General features: G+C 53.1%; 1 protein-coding gene across 1 annotated transcript in view; it reads left to right on the top strand.

The window, feature by feature from the left end:
- The window catches only part of ST14 (ST14 transmembrane serine protease matriptase), a 41242-nt gene extending 19097 nt beyond the window's left edge, over positions 1-22145 (top strand). The window contains exons 2-19 of the mRNA XM_077756531.1: positions 2940-3099; positions 3373-3500; positions 3707-3777; positions 5096-5253; positions 5471-5506; positions 5734-5974; positions 8058-8197; positions 8525-8622; positions 9667-9776; positions 9866-9996; positions 11190-11294; positions 11622-11700; positions 11760-11890; positions 12192-12314; positions 13115-13301; positions 20137-20411; positions 21230-21366; positions 21455-22145. Coding sequence (XP_077612657.1) covers positions 2940-3099; positions 3373-3500; positions 3707-3777; positions 5096-5253; positions 5471-5506; positions 5734-5974; positions 8058-8197; positions 8525-8622; positions 9667-9776; positions 9866-9996; positions 11190-11294; positions 11622-11700; positions 11760-11890; positions 12192-12314; positions 13115-13301; positions 20137-20411; positions 21230-21366; positions 21455-21616 — 2472 coding nt within the window. The 3' untranslated portion in view covers positions 21617-22145. The remainder of the gene's footprint in view (positions 1-2939; positions 3100-3372; positions 3501-3706; positions 3778-5095; positions 5254-5470; positions 5507-5733; positions 5975-8057; positions 8198-8524; positions 8623-9666; positions 9777-9865; positions 9997-11189; positions 11295-11621; positions 11701-11759; positions 11891-12191; positions 12315-13114; positions 13302-20136; positions 20412-21229; positions 21367-21454) is intronic.
- Positions 22146-25730: the final 3585 nt, after the last annotated feature.

Genomic DNA, 25730 nt, shown 5'->3' with positions numbered 1-25730 from the left:
AGTATGTGTCCCACCAAAATGAAGTAAGCCAGGAAAGATGAAGATATGGAATCCAGGAAATAGGGGTTATAAGACAAGAGCGAGAGGAAGGAAATTCCCAGAGTATTAAGATATTAAGGAAGGAAGTTCCAGACAGCAGCTATGGGAAAGGACAGAGGGCTCTAAAAAGGAAGCTTCCAGGAAAAAAATGAAGTAAGAGGGTATTTGTTAGACTATATATAAAAGATTAGAAGAGTATTACAGAGCATTTAGATTATAAAGAAAGATTTCTTTCAGCTGAAAGGAAACCCAGGTAAATGAATTTGGCAGCAGGAAAAACAAATTAGTTGTATTGAGAAGAAAACAATAGTGAATAATATTTAAAAAAAATTTTTTTTAATGTTTATTTTTGAAGGAGAGAGAGAGACAAAGCATGATTTGGGGAGGGGCAGAGGACGAGGGAGACACAGAATCCGAAACAGGCTCCAGACTCCGAGCTGTCAGCACAGAACCCGACGCGGAGCTCGAATTCATGAGTCTTGAGATCATGACCTGAGTTGAAGTAAGAGGCACAACCGACTGAGCCACCCAGGTGCCCCAGTCTGTTTCTGTACAGACTACAGAAAAGTCTGTATTTTCAAAGACTAATACAGTTGACCTCTGAATAACGCCAAGTTTGAATTGTGTGGTTCCACTTATATGTGGGGTTTTTTTTTGATAAATACAGTATAGTGCTGTAAATGTATTTTATCCTATGATTTTCTTAACAGTCAATGTCTTCTAGCTTACTTTATTGTAAGAATACAGTATATAATGCATATAACACACAGAATGTGTGCCGAACAGCAAGTCTTCTGGTCAGCAGTAGGCTGTAATTTAGTTTTGCGGGAGTCAAAAGTTACATGTGGGGGGGGGCCGCCTGGGTGGCTTAGTTGGTTAAGCGTCCGACTTTCGCTTAGGTCATGATCTTGCGGTTCGTGGGTTCGAGCCCCGTGTCGGGCTCTGTGCTGCCAGCTCAGAGCCTGGAGCCTATTTCAGTCTGTGACTCCCTCTCTCTCTGACCCTCCCCTGCTCACGCTGTCTCTCTCTCTCTCCTAGAAATAAATAAAACATTAAAAAAAAAAGTTACATGTGGGATTTTGACTTAGTGGTGGGTGGGTACCCCTAGCCTTCCATGTTGTTTAAGGGTCAAGTGTCATGAAAATATAGAGTATGTTAGATATAGAATATGGATGTAATTAAAAAAAAAAACTTTAGCCCCAAAATAGCTTTTGGGAAGATGGGTGAGACAAAAAGAAGGAAGTATATTAAAATTCACATTATCATAATGGGAAGTCAGATGATTGTATTTTAAAGAGATGAATCAAGAGATAGTGGTATTTGCATATTATTTAGAAATATGTAGATAAATCCCAGAATAAGCAGCGTATGAAAGCATTTTAAGCAGTTGTCTCTGGAATGTGTTTCTTTCCTTTTTAAAAATTTATTTTATTGAGATATAACTGATATAGAACATTGTGTAAGTTTAAGGTATAGAACAGGTTGATTTGATTCATTTATTTATTGCAATATGATTACCGAGGCAGGGTTAGCTATGGGGTGTTTCTGTATGCAGTATTAAAGTTGCAAAAATAACCAAGTAAGGGTCTAAAGTAGAAATATAAGCATCCAAACATGTCAGGAGTGGGGAGACTCTTTTATTTTTTTATTTTTTTTTAATTTTTTTACAAATAGTTTATTGTCAAATTAATTTCCACATAACACCCAGTGCTCATCCCCACAAGTGCCCTCCTCCATGCCCATCCCCCCTCCCCCCCACATCCATCAGTCCTCAGTTTTTGTCAGCATTCAAGAGTCTCTCATGGTTTGCCTCGGGAGACTCTTTTATAATTGTGAGGTTAACAGGTGATGTTCAAATGTAACAAATCAAGAAATGTCAGTTCAAGTACATCAGGAGTATGAAGTAAACACCAGAAGAACCACATCTGGAAACTGTTAAAATGGCCACATCTATGGAATTTGGGGGCTATTGCTTTTATTACAAACCCTTTTTGGCGTGGGTCTGAAAGGGCAGAGCTCCTCTCTGGGATTTAGGGCAGACAAAGTGTATGTTACAGGGCAGAAGAGTTTGCCTGTCTGTCATTAGGCGCCCGTAGACACTCCGCCTGTCATGGACACCCCACCTGGGACACCCCGCCTGTCGTATTATTCATGCCCCTCTCTTCCTGGATAGCCCCTGACTGGGAGGAACAGGGGTAGCTGCCGTCCTGTTTGTTGGGAGTTTTGTTTGCTTTTCCGGCTCTGGGCGCGCTTGGGCGTGGATTCCAGTAGAGACCTGGCCTCATGTCACCTTGAGATTCCGCCTGGGACACCAACGCGAGAAACAGAGTGGCTTGTTCCACAGTGGCACGGCAGGGCTGCCCAGGTTTACTGCCTTTTTACTTTGGGCTGGTTAAACATTGGCAGAGCAAGGACACTGGGTAGAATGTACGGGTTCCGTGCTGCCCATAGGCTCCTGGCCCCCTGTGCTCAGTGGGGAGTGAATCTGGCAGGGTCCCCCTGTGCCCCGGCCCCAGGGCTGTGTCAGCCGGAGGAGGGGCTGCTTCTAGAAGCTCACACAGAGACCCTGTGATGGCCAATCATGGCCCTGGGCTTGGCCCGTGCTCCCCACACGTGGGCATCTACCTGCATCAGAGATGATTCATTTAAGTGGAGAGTCTCAATGACTGGCTTTAGACAGCCTGTTTGTTTCATTTTCATTTAAACTATCAATTCTTGAGCAATACGTGCGTGGCGCTGCCCGGACACTGGGATGCATGGATGGGAAGGCCACTTCTCATTTCTCCTCACTTTTTGCCCCAAGCTGGATCTTACAAAGTGTAAATATTCTTCCCGGAGAAGGGCTGGGGTGGCGGTTAAGGTGAGAGAGTTTCTGAGCTGCATCTCACTTCTCTGTTCAGAGCATGAATGGCATTGAGGAAGGCGTGGAGTTCCTGCCAGTCAACAACACCAAGAAGGTTGAGAAGCGTGGCCCGAAGCGTTGGGTGGTGCTGGTGGCCGTGCTGGTCGGCATCTTCTTGCTTTCTCTCATGACTTGTTTCCTGGTGTGGCACTTCCNTTCTTTCTGGGGACAGACACAGGGGCCGCCTATTGTGGGCATGAGGGAGAGACTGGAGGTGCAGCTGGGGGTAGGTCAGGAAGGGTCCAGGGCTCTGGCCCCCCTGGCTCTTCTAAGCTGTAAGGGAGGTGTTGGCCTGCAGGCTCATGCCTCCATTGGCTCCTCCTGGCATTCACTCTCCCAGGGTTGCTGAGGGCAACTTGAAGACATGGGGGGCAGGGGTAGCATAATGGTGTCTTTTCCTCTGACCACCTTCCTTCTCTGTTCTCCCATAGACCGGAACGTGCGGGTTCAGAAGGTCTTCAATGGCTACCTGAGGATCACAAACGAGAACTTTCTGGACGCCTATGAGAACTCCAACTCCACAGAGTTTGCAAACCTGGCCAGCAAGGTGAAGGAAGCGGTGAGTCTAGTCCCTGGGCAGGAAGCCCTGTCCCCGCAGTCTGCCCCAGCACTCCCCACCTCTCCCAGGCTGAAAGGACACTGCTCCCTTCACTCCCGGGTCCCTGGGCTGGCCTGTGGGTCCCTGGAGGGAGGGAGAGGCACGGGCTTGGGCAGGGGGCTGTTGCTGTTCTCTGGCCTGCCGTGAGCATTCCCTCCTTCCCTCAGCTGAAGCTGTTGTACAGTGGGGTGCCGGCCCTGGGCCCCTACCACAAGGAGTCGTCTGTGACTGCCTTCAGGTGGGTGCTGGGGAGAAGGCTGGGTGGGACCGGTGCCGTGTGGTATGTGGACAGAGAGCTCGCAGCCTGCAGGGTGATGAGGTAGCCCGCTGAGTTCTGCTGTCTCCAGGGCAGGGGTAGCCTCCATAGGAGTGTCTCCGGGATGCCACAGGTGAATGCAGGTGCGGTGTGTCCGCCATGTAAGCCTCTCAGTGATGGTGATGATCGTTTGTTACATTTCCAAATTTGGGTTTGGAAGGCTTCAGTGAGTCTCCATATTTTCCTTGCTTAGGCAGCCTTCAACATACTGTTCTAAAAATAGACTTTATCGGGGCGCCTGGGTGGCTCAGTCTGACTTTGGTTCAGGTCGTGATCTCACGGTTCATGGGTTCGAGCCCTGCATCGGGCTCTATGCTGACCGCTAGGTCAGAGCCTGGAGTCTGTTTTGGATTCTGTGTCTCCCTCTCTCTCTGACCCTCCCCTACTCTCTTTCTCTCTCTCTCTTTCAGAAATAAATTAAAAAAACATTTTTTTTAAATGGACTTTATCTCAAATGTACTTTTGATTTTGTTAGTTTAATCTAATCTTTACTTATTTATTTAAAACCTGATTTATTTACTTAAGTAATCTCTGTGTCCAGTGTGGGGCTCGAACTCACGACCCTGAGATCAAGAGTCATGTGCGCTTTTTAAAATGTTTTCTAAATGTTTATTTTTTTTTTTTGAGAGAGAGTGAGCAAGTGAGTGGGAGCGGGGAGGGGCAGAAAGAGAGGCTGAGGGAGAGAATCCCAAGCAGGCTCCGTGCTGTTAGCACAGAGCCCGGTGCTGATTCAGGGCTTGTTTTTCGAACTATAAGAACATGACCTGAGCTGAAATGAAGAGTTGGACACTTTAAACGACCGGGCCACCCAGGTGCCCCACTCATGTGCTCTTCTGACTGAGCCAGCCAGGTGCCCCCGATTTAATCTTTATGAATGTTATGTGGTGGGTGGCATTTGTGCCCTCTTTCAGAGATGAGGACACAGACTCTAGAGTGTGATACTAAATGCGCCCAGGCTAGTGTAGAATTGACGGTCCACAATCCAGGCTGCTTTCTGACTCCCAAACTTGAGCTGGCCCCAGAACACGTCTGATTGGTGTGAGGCTGTGAGAGTAGGGGGCGAAAAGGCAAGATCTCTTGCTTAGAAGATCAAAAGGTGGGCAAGCATAGAAGAATCTGGGATAGGCCCTGCCTGGAGGAAGGTCTCTTGGGGAGCCTGAGCCATCTCATCTATACCTAGCATCTGGTGTGGGGGGTGCTCAGCGTCCACCTGTGCCTCAGGCTCACCCCCTCCCCACAGCGAGGGCAGCGTCATCGCCTACTACTGGTCTGAGTTCAGCTTCCCCAAGGATCTGGTGGAGGAGGCTGAGAGCGCCATGGCAAAGGAGCGTGTGGTCACGGTGCCGCCCCGTGCCCGCGCCCTTAACTCCTTCGTGCTGACCTCGGTGATTGCCTTCCGTGAGTACAGGGATGCGGGGGGTGGGCATTTGTGGGACCAGGCTTCTGTGGAGCAGGGCCAGGCCCTGGATGGTTGTGGGAGGGCAGCATGCCAGAGCCAGTGCATGGAAGAGAAGACTGCCTGCCGGCTGGGCACCTCCCTTTAGGGGAATAAGGAAGCAGGAGGAAGGAAATTGACCACAGTAGTAAGTACTTTGTTTTTCCTCTTGTTCTTCAGCCACTGACCCCAGAACAATGCAGACCACCCAGGACAGTAAGTATGCCCTCCTCCCAGAGAAGGTAGATGTGGCCAGATGCCCTTTCAGTCAAGGGAGTCCCCAAAAGGCATACGTATCCCCCCACCTGTCCCAAGCCATGGGAAGCCCCCTCTTCTGTCTCTTCTGGGTCGAGGGCAGCCTGGCACATATCCGTGGGCGCACCCCCAGGCGGGCTCTGGGTTGCTCACCCCTACCGGCTCTGCCCTCTCCGTCTCCCACACAGACAGCTGCAATTTCGCCCTGCATGCCCGCGGTGGGGAGGTAACCCGCTTCACCACGCCTGGCTTCCCCGACAGCCCGTACCCGGCTCGGGCCCGCTGCCAGTGGACCCTGCGGGGGGACGCCGAGTTCGTGCTGAGCCTCACCTTCCGCAGCTTTGATGTCGCACCCTGTGATGACCGTGGCAGTGACCTGGTCGTGGTGTATGACACCCTGAGCCCCGTGGAGCCCCGTGCCGTGGTGCAGTGAGTGTCCCGGTGGAGCAGAGGCGGGCTGTGGGAGCGCGGCGGCTGCCTCCAGAGGGAGGTGCAGTGTGGGTTGGAGATATAGCCTGTTGACTCTAGGCCAGCGCAGACTTCCAGGCAACCGAGAGCAGGTGTGTGTGATCCTCAGCGTAAGCTCCCAGAGCACCTCAGGGGTGATTTCAGCCTTGGCGAGGGTGAGGAGGACTCACTGGTCCCTAGATGCCTCCTTTCCTTACCAGAGTGGAGGTGCAGACTGCTGTTGTAAAATGCCCACTTTATCATGACTCGCTTATGTTGAGGCCAGTGGACCAGGGAATGGCTGCCATTGAAAAGATAGTTTGTTACTTATAGTTCCCGAGAGGAGGGGCCATGCAGGGCCACATGGGGAAGCCCCAGGGTCAGTCGGGAAGCAGAGGGGGCCGGAGGAGAACGTGGTTTCTGCCGGAAAGGCCAGGCAGGGCAGTGTATGCAGGTCTAGGAGTGGCTAGTTTGAGTAAGTCCAGTGGGTTCTGGGGCACAGGGTCATCACTGGTTGTCTGGTATCTGGTCGTGGGGTGATTAGGACAGGTGGATGGTGGCCTGGAGAGAAGAGCCCGATGAAGGAGGTGGTTGGGGTGTGGGCTCTGGATTGATTGGCTTGCCCAAGAGTGAGTCTTGACTATTGGCTAGTCCTGGGAAGGGCTAGTCCTCTCCAGAAGCACCAAGGCCCCAGCTGTCCAGAGCATCAGGATTACAGGAAATAAAAAGGCATCATACACCCGCTGAGGAGGTGGGGGGGGGGCGGTGCTGAGATGATTGCCCTCCCACCCCCCAGCGCTGTCGGGATGGCGCGTGCCTCTCAGAGGGCTTGGGTGGGCGTGGGCTGCCCTCTCCCAAGCTCTCCCTGACTCCGTGGGCCAGAACTTTCTCTTGCTGTCTGTGGAATTGAGCTGGGCAGACATTTCGTGACAAATAATGGGCTAGAATTCAGGCTCCAAAACAAGATAGAACCATCTGCTGCCATAGCTCAGCAGCCAGGACTCCAGTCTGAACACCCTTTTTGTGCAAGGTTTCTTCTCTCCCCTGTAATTCATGAATCGTAGAGTGAAATAAACACGCCGCTCTGAAAGGACAAAGTGGGAAACAGACACGCACAGAGAGCACAGACCTCAATCATAATCAGGAAGTGATCACTGTTAAATTTGTGAGGTGTGTTCTTCCACGATTTTTGCAGTGTATGTGTATGCTTGTGGATAGATTTAAAAATAGGATTTTATGGCAGACTTGGTTTTGCTATCTGCTTTTGAAAACTGAAGTATATCATGGTGATCTTTCCAAATCAGTAAGCTTGCTTCTGTCGTTTTAATGGTTGCATAATGTGACATTGTGTAATGTACAATGAGCACAAGAGGCAGCGTGACACAATCATCAGCTGCGTGGGCTCTGGAGCCTGAATGTCCAGCCACTTATTAACTGTGGGACCTTGGGCGAGTTATTTCAGTGCCTCAGTATTCTTATCTGTAAAATGAGGATAATAGTATTTCTTTAGTAGAGTTGTTATGAAGAACAGCTGAGTTAATAGATGCCCAGCACTAAAAGCAGTGCCTGGCATGTTCTTAAGTGTTGTTGGTGCTGTTACTGTTACTACTATTATTATTATTTAGCCCATAGTTTAATGAATCTTCTGTGGTCAGGCATTCAAGGCTTCTGAGTTTTTGCTGTTTTTTGGTTTTTTTTTAATGTTTTTGAGAGAGAGAGAGAATGAGAGAGAGAGAGAGTATGAGCCAGGGAGGGGAAGAGAGACGGGGACAGAGGACCCAAAGCGGGCTCAGTGGTGATAGCAGTGAGCTTGATGTGGGGTTTGAACTCACGAACCTCAAGATCATGACCTGAGCCAAAGTCAGAAGCTCAGCTGACTGAGCTTCCCAGACGGCCCTAAGTTTCCTCCTGTTTTAAAACAAGGACAGTCTTCTAACTAAATCCTATCTCATGTCGTTTGTGTGGGGAGGGGCTTTCAAATGGGCCTTTTGTGGATGGGACCAGGGTTAGAGAGACCTGGGTTCTTTCTGCTCTCTGTAACATGCGCACCTTCTGACCCCTACAGGCTGTGTGGCACCTACCCTCCCTCCTACAACCTGACCTTCCTCTCCTCCCAGAATGTCTTGCTCGTCACGCTGATAACCAACACTGAGCGGCGACACCCTGGCTTTGAGGCCACGTTCTTCCAGCTGCCTCGGCTGAGCAGTAAGGAAGGGCCCGGCGGGGCAGAGGAGGGACAGGTCTGAGGGGCTGGCCTGAGCCCACGAGGCCCAGGCCAATCCCTTGGTTTGGTGAACTGGCCTGGGTCGGTGGCAGAGTTTGAAGCTTAAGCCTCAGGGCCTTTTGCCCCTTGTGTGGGTCAGGAGCCCTCCCTAAAGTGGTCAGCCTCCTAGCACTCGAACTTTCCGGCCGCTGGCTGTGGCGTGTGCGGGGCCCTGGCTGGCAGCTTGGGAGAATCGCGGCCTGGCTCTCTGCCTGCCTGGCCAAACAGGTCCTGGGTTCTCAGGCTCCTCCTCCTGCCTTTCCTCTCAGGCTGTGGAGGCTACTTGCGTGGAACCCAAGGGACATTTAGCAGCCCCTACTATCCTGGCCACTACCCGCCCAACATGAACTGCACGTGGGACATTGAGGTAGGAGCTGTGGGTGCCTGTGAGGGCAGAAGGGTGGAGAGAGGGAGACGAGAGAGAGAGGGAAGGGGGAGCGGGAGAGGGAATGGAGGTGGGGAGGAGGAAGAGGGATGCTCCAGGATGGCAAGCAAGGAAGGCCAAGGAGCGGGGGAAAGCTCCCTTAGCAGCACCCAAGATACCGAACATCGAAAGCCTTGCAGAGTGGGGCAAGGTGGAGTGCGCTAATCCTGTAACGTCCAGCAGACCCAGACTCAAACTGACTCAAATCCTTGCTCTTTTCTTTCTTTCTTTTTTTTTTTTATCCTAGCTCTTTTCTAAAAATGTTTATTTTTGAGAGTGTGCGTGTGTGTGCGTGTGGTTGTTCACATGCATACACACACACACACACACACACGAGTGAGGGAGGGGCAGGCACAGAGAGGGTGAGAAAGAGAGAATCACAAGCAGGCTCCGCACCATCAGCGCAGAGCCCGATGCGAGACTCGAACTCGCAAACTGTAAGATCATGACCTGCGCTGAAACCAAGAGTTGGATGCTCAACCAGCTGAGCCACCCGGGCGCCTAGCTCTCGGTCAGTGGCCGCCTGAGGGATCTTGGGCCAATCACTCCACCCGTCAGAGCCTCAGCTTGCTCCTAGGGAAGAGGGCAGTAGTGGTGTCTGCCTCTCAGAGGTAGTGTTGCAGACTGTGTGCGCAGCACAGAGAAAGCACTTGCTAAATGACTTTGAGACAAGAGTTTTGGCTCCAGGGCCGCCCTGTAGGCCATTCCAGTCAGAGACCGAGCTCTCCTTTCTCTCTTGGAAGATGCCAGCAGGACCTCCCACTTTCCTTAGGGATAAGAGTCTCTCTTGCCTCTGAGTCTAGAAGTTGTTCCAGCCGCCCTCCTCAAATCCCGCTTGCTGTGTGTTCCATATTGCCCCCGTGGGTCAGGGAGATAAAAATGCAGCAGCCACTGTCCCCCAGCTCCCCTGGCCAGCAGCACGTGGCATCCTTGGGTTTAGGAGGAGGGAAGGAAGCAGCGGAGGCCCAGCAGCATCGCTCTCCTTAGGTGCCCAACAACCAAAACGTGAAAGTGCTCTTCAAGCTCTTCTACTTGTTGGAGCCCAACATGCCCCCGGGCACCTGCCTCAAGGACTACGTGGAGGTCAACGGAGAGAAGTGAGTGGCCCGGAGCGCCTGGGGCTGGAGTGGAAGGGGCCGCCCCGAACGCCTCTGGATCCCCTTCCTACGGTGACCGCCCCCTCCAGGTACTGCGGGGAGAGGAGCCAGTTTGTGGTGACCAGCAGCAGCAGCAAGATCACTGTCCGCTTCCATTCCGACCAGTCCTACACCGACACGGGGTTCCTGGCCGAGTACCAGTCCTATGATTCCAGTGACCGTGAGTACACGCCTCCCGCAGGAGGAGCCTGGCTAGAGGGAGTGGCCCGCGAGGAACCGTCTGTTCTCAATCTTCCCAGCATCACGCTTTCCTAGTTCTGAGATACCAGAGAATGCCAGGTGCATATCCGGTAGTTTTTTGAGAGAAAAATGCAAGGCTACCGGAAGTGCACGTATTGATAAAAGCGGGCAGGGAACCCTGGCACACACCGTGCCCGAGGCCCCCTGAGTTCCTTCGGGCCGTCTGTCCCTCTGGTTCAGCATTACCACGACTTGGCGCATCCGTGCTTACCTTGTGGCCTTATACCAACTTCGGGGATAGAGAGAGGGAAAGACCTGGGAGACAATACTTGTCACGCCCCTGCTCCCAGCTCTGACAGTTCCGTGATCTGCACCTAAGAGATCTGGCAGTTTCTGCTGCCTTGAGTCTCACTGTCTGCCGTGTGAGTTGCAGTTCTAACCTATTCACAGTGATTTCTTGTTTCAGCCCCTACATCACACAGTAACCTTCGGCAGACATTTTAACGATATGCAAGAACCCAAGTTTCAGTTAAAATGCAACCGCACGGCTCACCACCCAAAATGTGATTGGATGAGCAACCCCTCTAATAAGTGACTGAGCTGCCTGTGCAGAGCCGAGAACAGCCTCCTCTCAGCTGTTCCGCTGCCTGATGACATCAGTTGTGGGACATTCCAGTTTCAGAGACTGAATGTGGGGCGTGTCTTAGAATTGAGGAAGTCCAGGGGTGCCATTTGTCACTTGGATGGGATGCACACATCATCCATCTGCTGGCCTGCTGTTGCTCCTTGTTGGGCACGGGGAGCCCGGCACCTGGGGGGGGGGAGTGGCCAGCCAAGGACATGGGGCGGTAGAGCCGAGAGCACACCCAGCCAGCCTCTCTCCACTTTGTCTGGACCTTCGTGGGGTTTGGTCCTTGGCGGTCAGGGGGACCCCTCTCTAGGTCTGTGGCTAGCTCTCCGGTGCCGGCTGCAGGAACTGCACTTGCTGCAGCCCGGTGGGGCTGGGAGACCACCGCCCTGGGGTGCCGGTGTGGCCTGCTCCTCTCTCCACGGAAGTCTGGACGCGGAAGAGTTTTCTCTTTGGTCCTTGGTGTGGCTGTGAGGCTGGCCCCGAGGGAGGGTGGGAGGCAGGGCTGGTGGCCGTGGACTTGAGGCCTGCCATCTCCCCTGCAGCGTGCCCGGGGATGTTCATGTGCAACACGGGCAGGTGTATCCGGAATGAGCTGCGCTGTGACGGCTGGGCTGACTGCACGGACTACAGCGATGAGCTCAACTGCCGTGAGTCCTCTCTGCCCTTGCGGTGTCTCGCTGCTGGGGAGCCATCCCCATCCCCCACTCCCCGTGTAGACATCAAACCCCTTCCCTCCCTGTGCTGTTTGGACGGCCTGCCTTCTGTTGGAGCAGGCACTGGAGCGTTTCTGCGGTACTGGGGTCCTCTTCCATAGCCAGGAACACAGAGGCACCCCAGAGCTGCCTCCCAAGCAGGGCAAGTGGTCCCTAGGAGGCTGTCTGGTCGCCCCCGCTTCCCTGGGAAGCAGTGAGCAATGACTGATGTCAGAGAGAGGGCTCGGAGCCCAGCTGATCACTGCCCCGTGCCCCCTTTAGAGTGCAATGCTACTTACCAGTTCACGTGCAAGAACAAGCTCTGCAAGCCCCTCTTCTGGGTGTGTGACAGCGTGANGGAGCAGGGTGTTGGTTGGGCCTCCCTGCAGCCTCAGCAAGGGGCAGTGAACCAGTGCTGAGTGTGGGGCTGTCCCCAGGCTGCCCGTCTCAGACCTTCCAGTGCGACAATGGGAAATGCATCCCACAGAACCAGAAGTGTGACGGGACAGACAGCTGTGGAGATGGGTCCGATGAGGCCACATGTGACAAAGGTGAGGCGTGGCCCAGCCCACCTTGCTTTAGGGGCTTTTCTCCTGGTGGGAGCTGCCGCGAGCCCACTCACATTCCAAGTTTCCAATGACTAATAAACACAAACCAGCCTCCATGTGAAGTGTGACAAGAACGTGTATCAGTGGGGAGGCAGTCTTCTGGAAGGTGGAGAACCTTTGTGGGGTGGGAAGGAAGTGGGCATGGGTGTGGATGGGTACGGCAGGCTTGATAAGGGGCATCAGGCTTCTGGTTGGGTGCTGCCAAGGAACTGATTCCCTGCCCTTTGTACTCCTCTTTGAGCAGTAAAAACCGTCCCCTGCACCAAACACACCTATCGCTGCCACAACGGTCTCTGTGTGAGCAAGAGCAACCCTGAGTGTGATGGGAAGAAGGACTGTAGCGACGGCTCAGACGAGAAGGGTTGTGGTGAGCAGGGCCGCCGCATGCAGGTTGTTCACTGTGCAAGGCACACACAGTGGTAGAAATCACGCCGGTGCCTCGGTCACGCATCTCTGTCCCTGTCTACGTGGGGGAAAGGATGAGTTTGCTGACTGGCACAGAGGCACTGTCCCCTGGGCCAGTTCTGGTCCTGGAGGCAGGGCCCAGGGCAGCCAGTATGTCAGTGCCTCTGTGGCAGAGCTGGCATCCTGGCTGAGATGTCAGGCTGGTCCCTGCTCTGTAGACCTGGCCACAGGGCAGTGGCAAGTCCTGGCTTCCCCATCTTGCCTGGAGGAGGGGGGGCGCAGCTTCCCAGAGCAGTCGGCAGGGTTTAGTCCCCGCCCCACCCGTGCTTCAGTTTGCAGCCTCATGTGTATTTCAGAAGCACTGGCCATAGGTTAAATCTGAGCACAGCTATAGCAGTTCTGTGACTCCGCATCGCCCTTCTGCCCTTCTCTCTGAGAGCTGTGTCCTTCAGCATTCAACAAGGACATCTAGGCAAATGACACCCAAATTAAATCTAAGCAAACCACCAGGTCTCTCTGAAGGCTTTTAAATGCATTTGGGCAGGACTAAGCAGGGGGGAGCATGAGGGTTTTGAATTTGGGAGTGAGGAGGGGGGCTGGGAGGAAGTCAGTGGGTCTCTGAGGCTTGAAGATATTTGTAGAGGGTCCCACCAAAAGGCCACCGCTCCACATGATCTCCCGTTGAGCCTGGCATGGGGCCCTGGGGCTGGTGCCCCACCGTGACTTTGACTTTCTGACCTTTGGGTTTTCTGCCCCTCCCAGACTGTGGGCAGCGGTCGTTCACCAGGCAGTCTAGGGTCGTCGGGGGCAAGAATGCAGATGAAGGGGAGTGGCCCTGGCAGGTGAGCCTCCACGCCCTGGGCCAGGGCCACGTGTGCGGGGCTTCGATCATCTCTCCCAAATGGATGGTGTCGGCAGCTCACTGCTTCATCGACGACAGAGGATTCAGGTGGGCCACTGGGTGGTAGCAGGGAGGCCTCCTTGTAGAGCCTGAGGTTCTTCTCTGTTTTGGGGGCTTGGAAAGCCCCCTGTGTGTGTAAGTCATGGCAGAGGGCATGGCACTGGGGCAGGGCCAGGCCTGGAGGGGGTCGGGAGACACCCCGGGATGGGGCTTAATAATGGTAAGCAACACTTGCTGGGTGCTCCCTTTCCATCAAGCAGTATCTAAGTGCCTCTCCTAACAACCCAGTTAGGCAGGTCTGATTATGTCCCCATCTTACAGAAACAGGTTCAGAGAGGTAGGGACATTTGCTGGAGCTTGTGCAGTTGTTCAGTGGCAGAGTCAGACCAGAGCCCGACTGTGTGGATTCCGAGGCTTGTGCGGTTAGTCCGCATACGGGGACTCCTTGGGACGGGCTAGGGCAAGCAAGCCTCACATTCACATCCCAGCTGTTTGCCCGGTGACCTGGGCCAGTTCCCCACACTTCCAGGGCCTCAGGTGCCTTGGCAGCAGTGGTGCCAGCATGAGCTCTGATCCTTGGAGTCCCGAGAATAACGTGCCCGTGCTCCTGAAACCTGGCACACGCCGTGCTCCGCACGCTGGTGCCTCAGGACCCTGGGGGGCCCCCAGCCTGGCCCGGGGAAAGCCGCTAAGGGAAGGGCCGCACTGGCCTCTCAGAACGGGGTGGGCAGGGCCACAGTCCGGGAGGCCAGAGGGTCAGCAGGAACATGTGGCCTGCCCAGACCTTCTGGCCATTAGCCGTGAGGGGAGTCGAGTGGCATGGCTTCCTCCTGGAGAAGCGGGCACAGGGAGGGACCTTGCAGGGGATCCCCGCCCTCAGGGCCTTCCTGCTGGGTGCATGCCCTTCGGCCAGAGGCACGTGAGTGAGAGGGTGACCAGACCGCGCTGGTAACCCTTCTGCGGGGGACAGAGAAGAACCACTGTGCGCTTTCCAGAGAGACTGTGCTAGGGCACCAAGTCAGCCCAAGGCACAGCTGTTGAGCACAGCCAGGCAGGGGCACGTAGGCATGGGCGATGACGTGATCCGGAGGGGACAGGGGCAGTGCGGTTGTCCCCAGGGCCGCGCTGGGCTGTCCAAGGGCAGCCTTGTTCCACCTGACTGTCCTCTCTGTTATTTTACCACACTTTACTCCACTCTGGGAAGGAAAGATTTTGTTTCTTGTGGGGGTGATGTAAGCTTACTTCAGAATATTGTAAAATAGGGGCGCCTGGGTGGCTTAGTCGGTTAAGCGTCCGACTTTCGCTCAGGTCATGATCCCGCGGTTCGTGGGTTCGAGCCCCGCGTCGGGCTCTGTGCTGACTGCCAGCTCGGAGCCTGGAGCCTGTTTCAGTCTGTGACTCCCTCTCTCTCTGACCCTCCCCTGCTCACGCTGTCTCTCTCTCTCTCCCTCTCTCTCCTAGAAATAAAAAAAAAAAAAAAAGAATATTGTAAAATAAGCTTTTTATCCTGGGATGCATACAGACAGGTTGCAGAGATAGACTGGAGCTCCCGCACACCCTAACGCAGTCACCCTCGTTAACGTGGTGTGTGTCAGCGCTCAGAAACCCACACTGGTCCCTTCTAACACCTGGTATCCTGGGGGTTTTATTTCCTTTCAGGTGCAGGAGGCAGTCCATCTTCCCACTTTGCATTCTGTGGCCCCATGTCCCCAATCTCTGGTCTAGGACAAGTGGCTCAATCTGTCTTTGTTTTTGGGATTTTGACAATCTGGAGGCCAGGTATCCTATGGAGAGGCCCCCGTCTGGGTTTGTGTAGTGTTGTCATGATTACACTGGGCTTCTGAGCGTTTGGAAAGAATATCACATCATCTTGGCAGGCACATGATATCAACATGACTTACCGACAGTAATGTTGATCTTTCTCATTTGGTTGAGATAGCTTTGCTGGGGTTCCTCACCATGAAGTATTTACCCCTTTATTCTTAGCAAGTGAGCCAGTTTGGAAGTCTTCTGTAAGGAAGATTTGTCTCTTCTTTTTATTTATTCATCTATTTATATTCGTATGGATGCATGTGTATTTACATTTTGGGTTGTAATCCAGTGACATTACTTTGTTGCTTAATTGTTCCAAATGCGACTATTGTGCTCTCTCTGAGGTTGGCTCCGCATCCCTTTGATCTGCCCTCGTTCTTTTGAGACACTGCCTTGCTTTCTGGCTTAGCTTGTATTTTCCCTGGTCCAGCCCCAGAATTAGCCATCCCCCCAAGAAACGTTAGCAGGGAATAGTATTTACTGAGACTGGGGCGCTTGGTGTCTTCAGTGTTACCACACTGTTTCTAGACCCTCAGTGGGCAAGCCAGGATAGCCATGTACGGTCTTCGCTGAAGAGCTCACCCCAGGCCCTCTGTTACTTCTTCCTTTTTCTCTTGCTTCATCACTGAATTTCTCATTTCCTCTTCCTTCATCTTCTCTTGATTGTCAGTCTGCCAATTAATAGTGCACTTAATGCATTCGACATCCATTGCTCTTACTAACCCTGGGGGACAAAGATGAATAAGGCTTCCTCCCTGCACTTCCCAGGCTGGGAAGGGGATGACATACATCATACATGCTTGTGTACATCTGCATGTACACGCACGCGTACGCAGTAAGTGCAGTGCGGGAACTGTGCACAGCTTACCTAGGTCACGCGTGTGGGAGTTGAGAATTCTGCCCGGGGCTGGGGAGGGAGACTTCGGAGTGCCTTTATCAGCAGGGACATCTGATGTGAGTGCTGAAACATGAGGGTGTTTGCAACTGGACAAGATGATGGAGACCTTCCAGACAACGGAAGGCTGTGAGCAGAGACAAGCAGGTGTGAAGAGTGCAAGGCTCTGGAGTGCGGTTACTCTGGATGCATTTCTGAGTTGGCAGGTGTTTGCTGGGCCTTACCATGGTTGAGAGTAGGCTACCTGGGTTCATTCCGGTCCGTGACTTCTTAGCTGTGTGATCTTGGGCAAGTTACTTAATCTCTCTGTGCCTGAGTCTTCATCTTAAAATGGGCAGCCCTATGTTGAAGGGCTGTCTGGGGGATGAAATGATTTGATGTGTCAGCACTGAGAAGAGTACTTGGCTTGGCTACCACCAGTGCCCTCCCAACCACACGGCAGTCACTGGGGCAGCTCAGCGGCCGGGCCTTCATGACTGTCTGGACGTTCGGCAGCTGGAGAGTGAGTCTGCTCGTATAATCAAAGGTTGTCCCAGATGGACGAATGTAGTCAGGGCTTCTCATGGACACGGAAGTGACAAAGGAATGTCTGCATCAAGTGATGGAATCACAGAGAGAGTGCGCCAGAGGGGAGGAGGATGACCCTCCCACCTTGTCCCCCTCACACCCTCAACCCATCCCATCCATTCGACCGCTGGCCCTTGCTTGCTAAACATCTCGGGCCTTCTCTGCTCTTCTTCCCCCTCACATGGCTGCTGCCTTGGCTCCCTGGCCTCAGGCTGCAACCCCCTCTACCTGGTCACCTTCTTCCTTCTCCGCACGCCTGTCTGTCTCCACAGTGTGAGAGTGGTCTTTCCAAAGAACTGATCTGATTGCATCACCACCTTGCTTACGTGCTTGTAACTCACGGGGTAAGGCGGAAATGGCATAGCATGATAACCATGGCCACATTCTCTGGCCCCCATCGTCTCTCTAACCTCAGTCCCTGTCCTGCCCTTATACTTTCCATATATTCAATTTGGGGGGCTCCTACTCATTGTAAACATTGGCTCTTAGTGATCATGCTGCTTCCCCCCTCCCCACCCCGCCCGCAGGCTTTCACTAGCCAAGTCCTGGACTGTCTCCAGGGCCTTCTTCGTGACCTGCTTCCTCTCCTGACTCACCTCTTCCCACCCCATGCTCTTCCATAGCCTGCTCTCCGTTCCTCTGGAGGTCGCCTGTGCTCTGCTGTCATGGGTGGTCTGCATGGCTTCCTCCCCAGGTACACAGTGCGCTTGAAGGCTGGGTCTTGTGCAGTTCCTGGAACACCATAGACGGTTGGGAGAAAAAGTTAGAAAGGCAGAATTAATGCTGATACAGAATGCCTGGTCGGGGAGGTGAGGGCTGATCGGGCAGGTCTTGGAATCATCTTTGGCTGTTGGAAAGGATCTCACAAAAGCGGTTTTCAGGAAGTTCTCATCTGACAGCTACAGAGAGACCAGAAGCAAAAAGACTGCTTTGGAGGCCGGTGGCTCAGTCCGGGTGTGAGGTTCTGTAGGGAGGTGGTGGCAGGAATGCAGAAAGAGAGGATGTCCTGGTCACCAGCGGGCAGGTGAGCTGGGCTTCAGGCCGGCATGGGGGAGAGAGACGGTCAAGGAGGAGTGTAAGGTTCGGTGCCGGCCGGAGAGAAGGTGCCTTGCCTGGACGTTTTAGCACTGACTGCTTCTTGACTTCCCTGAGATGCTAGAGACATGAGGCAGGTCTTCGGACTTTTTCCCCCTCACGCAGATTTTCTATTTTAAGGATATGTTTTTCTGGGGCGCCTGGATGGCTCAGTCAGTGAAACGTCTGACTCTTGACTTCGGCTCAGGTCATGATCTCACGGTTTGTGAGTTCAAGCTCTGTGTCGGCCTCTGCGCTGATGGTGTGGAGCCTGCTTGGGATTCTTTCTCTCTCCCTCTCTCTCTGCTCCTCCCCCTCATTCTCTCGAGTGCTGCCTCTTTCTTTCTCAAAATGAATAAACTTAAAAAAAAAGATACAGGGGGCGCCTGGGTGGCTTAGTCGGTTAAGCGTCCGACTTTCGCTTAGGTCATGATTTCGCGGTTCGTGGCTTCGAGCCCTGCATCGGGCTCTGTGCTGACTGCCAGCTCAGAGCCTGGAGCCTGTTTCAGAATCTGTATCTCCCTCTCTCTCTCTGACCCTCCCCTGCTCATGCTGTCTCTCTCTCTGTCTCCTAGAAATAAAAAAATAAAAATATTTTTTAAAAAAAGATATAGTTTCCCAATTTTTTATTTTGAAAAATTTTCAAACCTACAAAAAAGTCACGAATACAAAAATGACAACAAACACCTTCGTGCGCTTTATCTACAATTCACTACCTGTTGAGTTTTACCGCATTTGTTTTTTTTTTTTTAATNTCATGACCTAAGTGGAAGTCGGACGCTTAACCGACTAAGCCACCCAGGCGCCCCTTACCGCATCTGTTTTATTTCTCTCTCTTCACACACGCGCATGCTATCCTGAACTCTCTCCGAGTTCGGTGCACCCTAACCATGATGACCCCTTTCCCCTAAGCACCTCAGCTCGTGTCTCCCAAGAACAGGGAGAGCCCCCCATGTACCCACAAACACAGGGATCAGCTCCAGAAGTGGCAGTGTTGACACAGCACAAGTGGTCAGCATGTCCTCTATGCTCTAGGTGTCAGTACCCAGTGTCCCCCAATACAGTCTTTTGTAGTTTTTTTGTTTTTTAAATCTAGGATCCAGTCTAGGGTCATGATTTGTATTAGTCCTTAGTTTTCTTTAGTCTCTCCAATCTAGAACAGTTCCCCCAAGCCTTTATTTTTTTAATTATTTTTTATGGCATTTTAAATTTGAAAAGTCCGGGTCAGTTATTTTGTAGAATGTCTCTTAATTTGGATTTTTTTTAAATCATTTTCTCATGGTGAGAATTAGGTTACACTTCCTTTTTCTTTTTTGTCCGAAAACATTACCGAGGCGATGTCGTGTCCTAGCCCACTGGTGGGAGTGGCAGGGAGAACAGTCTGGTCACGTGGTCAAGGTGGTGTTCACGGCTTTCTCCATTATAAGTGTGCCTCCCCCGCTTGGTAGTGAGTGAGTCGTCCTGGACGACACTTTGAGTCCGTGTGACTGTCTTGTTCTGCGACAAGCTCTTACTGTCTGCTTTTATCATGCGTCGATGTTTCTTGCCAGGGTTGGTTGTTGCTATGGTAGGTGCAAAATGTGATTTCTTACTGTATCACTTCTTCTGTATTTATTAGCTGGGGTTTTCCTATAAAGAGTAGCTTTCCTCGGTCCTTATAAGATTCCAGGGATTCTTCTTGGATTCCCCTCCCCCTTTTATATTATTCAGCATGTACAGTACTTGAACCCTGTGGTTTACTTTGATGTTTATTTAGATGATCCTAACACTGGCTCCATGATTGTGTGAGCACTTACTTGCTTCTGTGAAACAAAATGTTCCAAGGTCGCTTGATGCCTTACTTGCTTCAGACCTGAAATCAACCATTTCTCCAAGGAGACTTGGTTCCTTTTAATGGAGAAGGATATTTAGAAACCAAGTCCTGGGTGCTGTTGGGAATGTCACTGCTTTAGAGCCATTTTTACGAAAAATCCTGAGCTCTTATTGCTACTTCTGATTGCGCTCCCTCCTCCCCGACTCCTTTTGTGTCTCCCTTGTCCCACACTGGAAGCTGAGGCTCCCCGCAACGTCAGCGTGTGATCCTGAATCGTTCAGCCGTCCAGTGTGCATGATAGAGCTCAGAACTGCTGTACCTGTCCCATGACCGACAGCAAACCTAGTAGATAAAGTTCAGCCTGCTGCACAGTCTACTGAACCACTGTGTTAAGGAAGTATTTCTGTTGAGCTCTGTGTTATTCCTTCTGTGAAAGATCAGATTGATAAAAAATATATTTTTTGGTAATCAGATTAAAATTGTATTAAAAGAGGGAAACAAGGAGGTGAAGGAGGCTGAGTGCCGTGGCAGGAGACACCAGTGGTTTTGGTTGAGGGCTGCAGCCACGTAGAAGCCACAGTCCCCTCAATGTCTGGGCAGCGGCGGCCTTGGCTTTGCCTAGGTCAGCGCTCGGCTCAGGGTCACTGTGCTCGGGGCCGCTGTGCTCAGGGCCGCTGTGCTCAGGGTCGCTGTGCTCAGGGTCGCTGTGCGGGCTCCCCCAGGTACTCCGACCACACGCTATGGACCGCCTTCCTGGGCCTGCACGACCAGAGCAAGCGCAGCGCCACGGGGGTGCAGGAGCTGGGGCTCAAGCGCATCATCACCCACCCTTACTTCAATGACTTCACCTTCGACTATGACATCGCGCTGTTGGAGCTGGAGCAGCCGGCCCAGTACAGCAGCACCGTGAGGCCCATCTGCCTGCCCGAAGCCTCGCACACCTTCCCCACCGGCAAGGCCATCTGGGTCACCGGCTGGGGCCACACCCAGGAGGGAGGTGAGCTGGCTGGGCCGGCGGCTGGTGGGCTGCCCCACCTCCCTCTGTCTGGCAGGGGGAGGTTGTCCCAAGGTGAAGTGGATGCTCAGCTCTGGGTCAAAGGCCTGGAGGTGCTACTAAACTGTCTGAGTGACCTTGGCAGTAGCTTAAACTCTGAGCCTGTTTCTTCACCTGCTAAATGAAAATAAAACACCTTCCAAGATGGTGCTCAGTGAACGTAAGAGCACTGTCCTGGGAGTCCTGTGTGCTGTAAAGGCAAGCTAACTGTGCCCGTGTCAGGGCCTGTTGTGGGGGCCCGGCCTCCTCTGTCCTGCCTCCATCTGAAAGCCCTTAGTTGGTAATTGTTATATCGAAAAACAATCAGTTACAGTAGCACTAGAGCGCACTGCCGACGGCCTGGGCCTCAGCTCGCTGCTGAGAACCTGTAGCATACAGAGTCCTAGGAAAAAGAAAACCCACTTGTGGCTCGACTGCCGCAACACCCCGGGGCCTCTCTGGTGCTTTCCGTCGGTCTCCCTGTTTCTCGTTTTCCACACCTGTTCCCACAGCGAACATCCAATCTCTCGGCACCTGTCGCCCTGTGGATTTTCCGCGTGTTGCCCAGTTACCCACAGGGCTGCACGATGTCCCCTCGCATCGGCTCGGCATTAGTTCCTCGAGCATTTGTCAGCCATGGGCATTGGGGCCGTGTTCAGAGATTTGCTAGTGAGGTCACTGTGGTGGGAGCGTCTAGAATGGGGACCTGCCCGTGGCCCTGCAGGTGGGCACGGTGGCCCCGGATCAGCACCCCCTTCTCCGCCTCCCCCCCCACCCCCCAGGCTCCGGGGCGCTGATCCTGCAGAAAGGCGAGATCCGTGTCATCAACCAGACGACCTGTGAGAGTCTGCTCCCGCAGCAGATCACCCCGCGTATGATGTGCGTGGGCTACCTCAGCGGTGGTGTGGACGCCTGCCAGGTGCGTGCGTGGTGGCGGTTGGGGGAGGCAGGGGCGGCCGGGGGCGGGGACGGGCTGGGCATTCATGCAGCTGCTGGTCTGCCTGCAGGGTGATTCTGGGGGCCCCCTGTCCAGCGTGGAGGCCGATGGGCGGATCTTCCAGGCCGGCGTGGTGAGCTGGGGTGAAGGCTGCGCTCAGAGGGACAAGCCCGGCGTGTACACAAGGCTCCCTGTATTTCGGGACTGGATTAAAGAGCAGACTGGGGTGTAGACGCAGGGGCCATCCGCCGGCCACCCCAACGTGCACACTTGCGGGCCAAGGACACGATCGCTAACTGCACCCCTGACTTGGGCCCCGCAGAAGCCAGACTGTGAACTGGATCCCCAGGACTCTGGAGAGGGTGAATCGGCCTGGAGAGCCCCTCTTTTCCCTCAGCCTCCAAAGCAGGGATGAGAGGTGGGGAGGGAGGACACTTGGTGGTGCCAAAGGGCAGATACTTGAAGACACAGCCTCTCTCCTCCAGCCTGGAGCTGGGCGGGGGGCTCATTCCCGAAGATCTGCGACTTCTGCCTTCCCTACCGCCGCCTCTCTGGTACAGGAGCAGTTGTGGTGTCGTCACTCCCGGACCCCTAAGATGGGGCTGGTGGGGCGCTGTGGACTCCCAGATCCCCATTCTAAGGAAACCCAGGCCAGAGGACCCTGGAAGACATAGCGGCCTAAGATTTGAATTGTTTTTTTGTCAGCTCCTCAGGCAGGGTTCAGTGTGTGAATTTGTGTGTATGAGTAAACTTTGTTTTTAGGTAAATCTTTTTCTTCCTGGTGTTGATGGGCTCTCCATCCTTCCTCCCAGTCCCGGTTGCAATTTAAACTGGGTTTAAATTCCCTTTGGCAGAGACCGTGGAGTCAGGCCAAGAGCAGAGGCCACAGTGCCCTGTGGCCTTGTCCAGGCCAGCAAGGGGCTGTGTTTTGCTCTCGAGACCAGGACCTGGTGCCCCGAAAGGAGGTGCATAGGACAGAGAGTGGGCTGGGGTGAGACATGAGGTGGGAAGGGTGTGTGGCAGCTGCCCAGCCTGGGCACCCTAGGAGACGGAGGGGCTGTGTCCCAGGAAGAAAGAAGGAAGTAGGGCTTTCCCTTAGGTGGGGAGGTGGTCAGATGAGCTGTGTATGTGCGTGTGTGTGCGTACTTGTACGTACCTATATGAGGGTGTGCTGAGGCTGTCCGGTGTGTGGGCCGAGCTTAGCAGGAAGGATGATGCCTTGCTTAAGGGTTCTCACATCTCCAGTGCACCTTCTTTGACTTTTACCTACTTATTAATTTAAAATATTCTTTCTCCTTGCTTGGAGTGACACAGAGGGACAGCATCAATGATCTATGAAGGGCTTAGGGAGTTCCCGAAGGGACATTGGAGGGCCTTCTGTATGCCAAGGCACTATACAGACTGGGGCTGGGGGGAAAGGAGGGGCCTAGGAAGAGAAATCAGGTAGCCAGTGTCATGAACAAAGATGGGGTGATGTTTGCTCATCACCTTCTGCCTGACTTAGGCCTGGCTCCTAGAAGATGCTAACAAATATTTGTTAATGTTGTCAATACCTATTTGTCTTTGCCCTCCGTGAGTTTTGGGAACCAAAAGGAGGAAGATACAGTCTGAAGCAATCTGGACAGACTTCATGGAGATGGGCTGCCTCTTCGATTTTAGCCTGAGTGTTTTACCCTCTGGGAGGAGGAGGAGTTTTGTCTTGACACCCGTGCAGGCATGCCTGTTGGATTTTCCTTCCAGGGAAGGAAAGAGCATCCATTCTTACCAAGGCGCGACAAGGAGAGGAAAGAAGATGTTGTCGGAAGACTCCTGTGCAGGTGGCGACAGGTTGTAAATAGCTGACCTTCAGGGAGAGTTCTCGCCTGGGCTCTGCGTCCCAAGTGCACACACCCCTCAGGCTGCCAGCCTTGGCTCAGCTGTAGAAGTGGTTCCTGGCCTGTGCCAGCCCACAGCATCCACATTCTCCCACGTGGCCTAACGTTGCCTCGCAAACTCCTTCCCAGGTCAGAAATGCAGGCAGAGTCATCAGAAGACTTGACTGTGAAAGAGCCTCTGTCCCCTGCGGGCCCAGTGTCTCTCTGCAGTCCCCTGTTCCAATTTACTGTGGGTCCTCAGCCCCACTGTGTTCTACCTGGAGAATGAGGGTAGAAATACTGGTAGCACAATTGGTGCCCTCTTTTAGGGTGAGCACCAAACCTTTCCTGGTTAAGCCTTCGGCCTCTTTACCCTTGTTCCTAATATGCAGTCAGGACCCTGGTTCTCAGACATTGGGCCCAGGAGGACATACATTCCCAGGGAAGAGTCAAAAGACGGCTTTCAAAAACAGAAATGACCTGTGGGTAGGCGGTGGATGTTATTGCTGAGGGCAGCAAGCAAGTGTGAAACATCGTCCCAATAAACACTCACAGTTGGCAGATAGCTGTGACATATAGGCGGGTGTGTTCTTACACACACACACACACACACACACACACACACATTTAGTGGGGAGGAGCAGGGTGTGTGTTTTAGGGAAGAAGGTCCCAAGTAGAATATGTCACAGGAATGTGATGTGGCTGTTACCTCAGGACACTCTCTCCCTCCCCATGGGCTCTGAGGTGCCTAAAGGCTCGAATTTAGGGGGCCTCAACCTTTTGGGGATGAAATGATGCTTTTCACCTTTCCAGGCTTGGATTCACACGTGTGTGTGTGTGTGTGGTGTAGGTGTTTTGTGTACCCGCAGCTACATGTAAGAGAAATTGGATTTTTATGTCAGTGGTTCTCAGACATTTGAGTTTCTTGGAACTGTGAAGTTGTAAGAGTACACGGGCCTGACACATCTCACATTTAATGAAACACGTCCTCTCCGTGTTTTATGTACTTGATTTGTCTTATTTAATTTAAACCTCACAACAACCCTATGGTCATTCCCATTGTACAGACAGAAAACCAGGGCACCGATAGTTTGAACCACTGGCCCAGGTCCCATATTTAGGATCTACCTGCTGCACGTAGGGTTTGAGCGCTGGCGATCGGCCCCAGAGCCTGCACTGTTAGGCCCTGGCCCGCCACGAACTGTATTATTCACACACCATCATTTCATAAAGAAAGGACGTTTTAACATGCAGAACGAAGGTAGGCTGCAAGAGTTTGTTTTGGGAATTCTGACAAACCTGGTCACGAGCCCTTCCTGCCACACGGCTTATTTTCCAGGCTGAGGGGTTGCTCTGGGCTGGTAATGCAGCCGCATCTGCTCTGCCAGCCTTCGGTGGAATGTCGCTGCCGATCAGGTCCTTGCGCTCCACCTCGCCGCTGGGCCATCGCAATGTGCCCAATAAGGGTGGTTGGTTGAGGGAGGGAAGGGGGGAGAGGGTTTGTTGGAAGAAGGTGGGGGGATAACCACTATCTCAGGGCAGGTCCCTGGTCACTGGGCTGGGTGGGGTCCCTCAGGGTGACCATTAGGAAGAAAGCTTGGAAAGCCACCAAATACCTCTGCGAATGAGGAGCCCAACCCCCAAAGCAGGAATGGGAATATTTGTCACCTGCTTTTACATCTTGGCATTTTACCCAGAAGATGGTTCAAACCCTTCTACAAGGTGACAAACACTGGCACTGGCAACAGGGAGCAAGTGGCCATTGCTCTGGGCTTGTGGGGTGGCCCCGGCTACCGCCACCCAGCCGGTGGTCAGCGGGGGCCCGGCTTGGCTCTCTACGGGGAGCAGCCCTTCTGAGCTGGTGGAAGAGACAAGAGACGAGAGAGAGCCGCCGCGGACGTATCAGGAAAGGCAGGAGCGAGCCAGCCTTGGGCACCAGCTGAACGTAAAGGGGGGCCTCTGTCTAGATTTTATGTCCTGGCTGTTCCCTGCCACTTACCCGTCACGCTAACTGTATTGGTGACCAGAGAGGGCCTGCTTCCCTCCTTTTCTTCTCAAGAGGGGTGGTGTACTCCCAAGTTCCATCGTCCTGTGTCTGCAGCTTGAAGACTGTATTTACTCCGTCCCCTCACCCCCACTTGTTTCCTAAAAAGTACTATCCAGAGTTGTTTCCAGGCTTCGGCGAAATCCATTCCATGGTCTGTCTGTTCCATTGTCTCAGAATCTTCCAACGGGAGGCGGCATGTGTGTATTTTCCAGGGATGTAAACCTAACTTTCCCTTCCCCTTGGCTCTCCTGCTTCCCTTCCGCTGCACGCGTCCTTCACCTTGGAGGTCATCACTGTTTCCCTGCCCACACCCCTATGATCAAGAATAACTCGGTCTCTGTGCCAGACCTCTCCTCTGGAACTTCATATGGACTTGTTTAACTCAAAAAGGAAATTCTTCCATCCTTAGCCTGTGCTCTTTTTCCAGAGAGCGGCGAGCACACGGT

The sequence above is a fragment of the Crocuta crocuta genome, unplaced genomic scaffold (genome assembly GCF_008692635.1).
Source record: "Crocuta crocuta isolate KB4526 unplaced genomic scaffold, BGI_CrCroc_1.0 scaffold172, whole genome shotgun sequence".
In the NCBI taxonomy this organism is placed as follows: domain Eukaryota; kingdom Metazoa; phylum Chordata; class Mammalia; order Carnivora; family Hyaenidae; genus Crocuta; species Crocuta crocuta.
The sequence above is the reverse complement of the archived record's forward strand: the minus strand, read 5'-3'. Positions and strand labels throughout refer to the sequence as shown.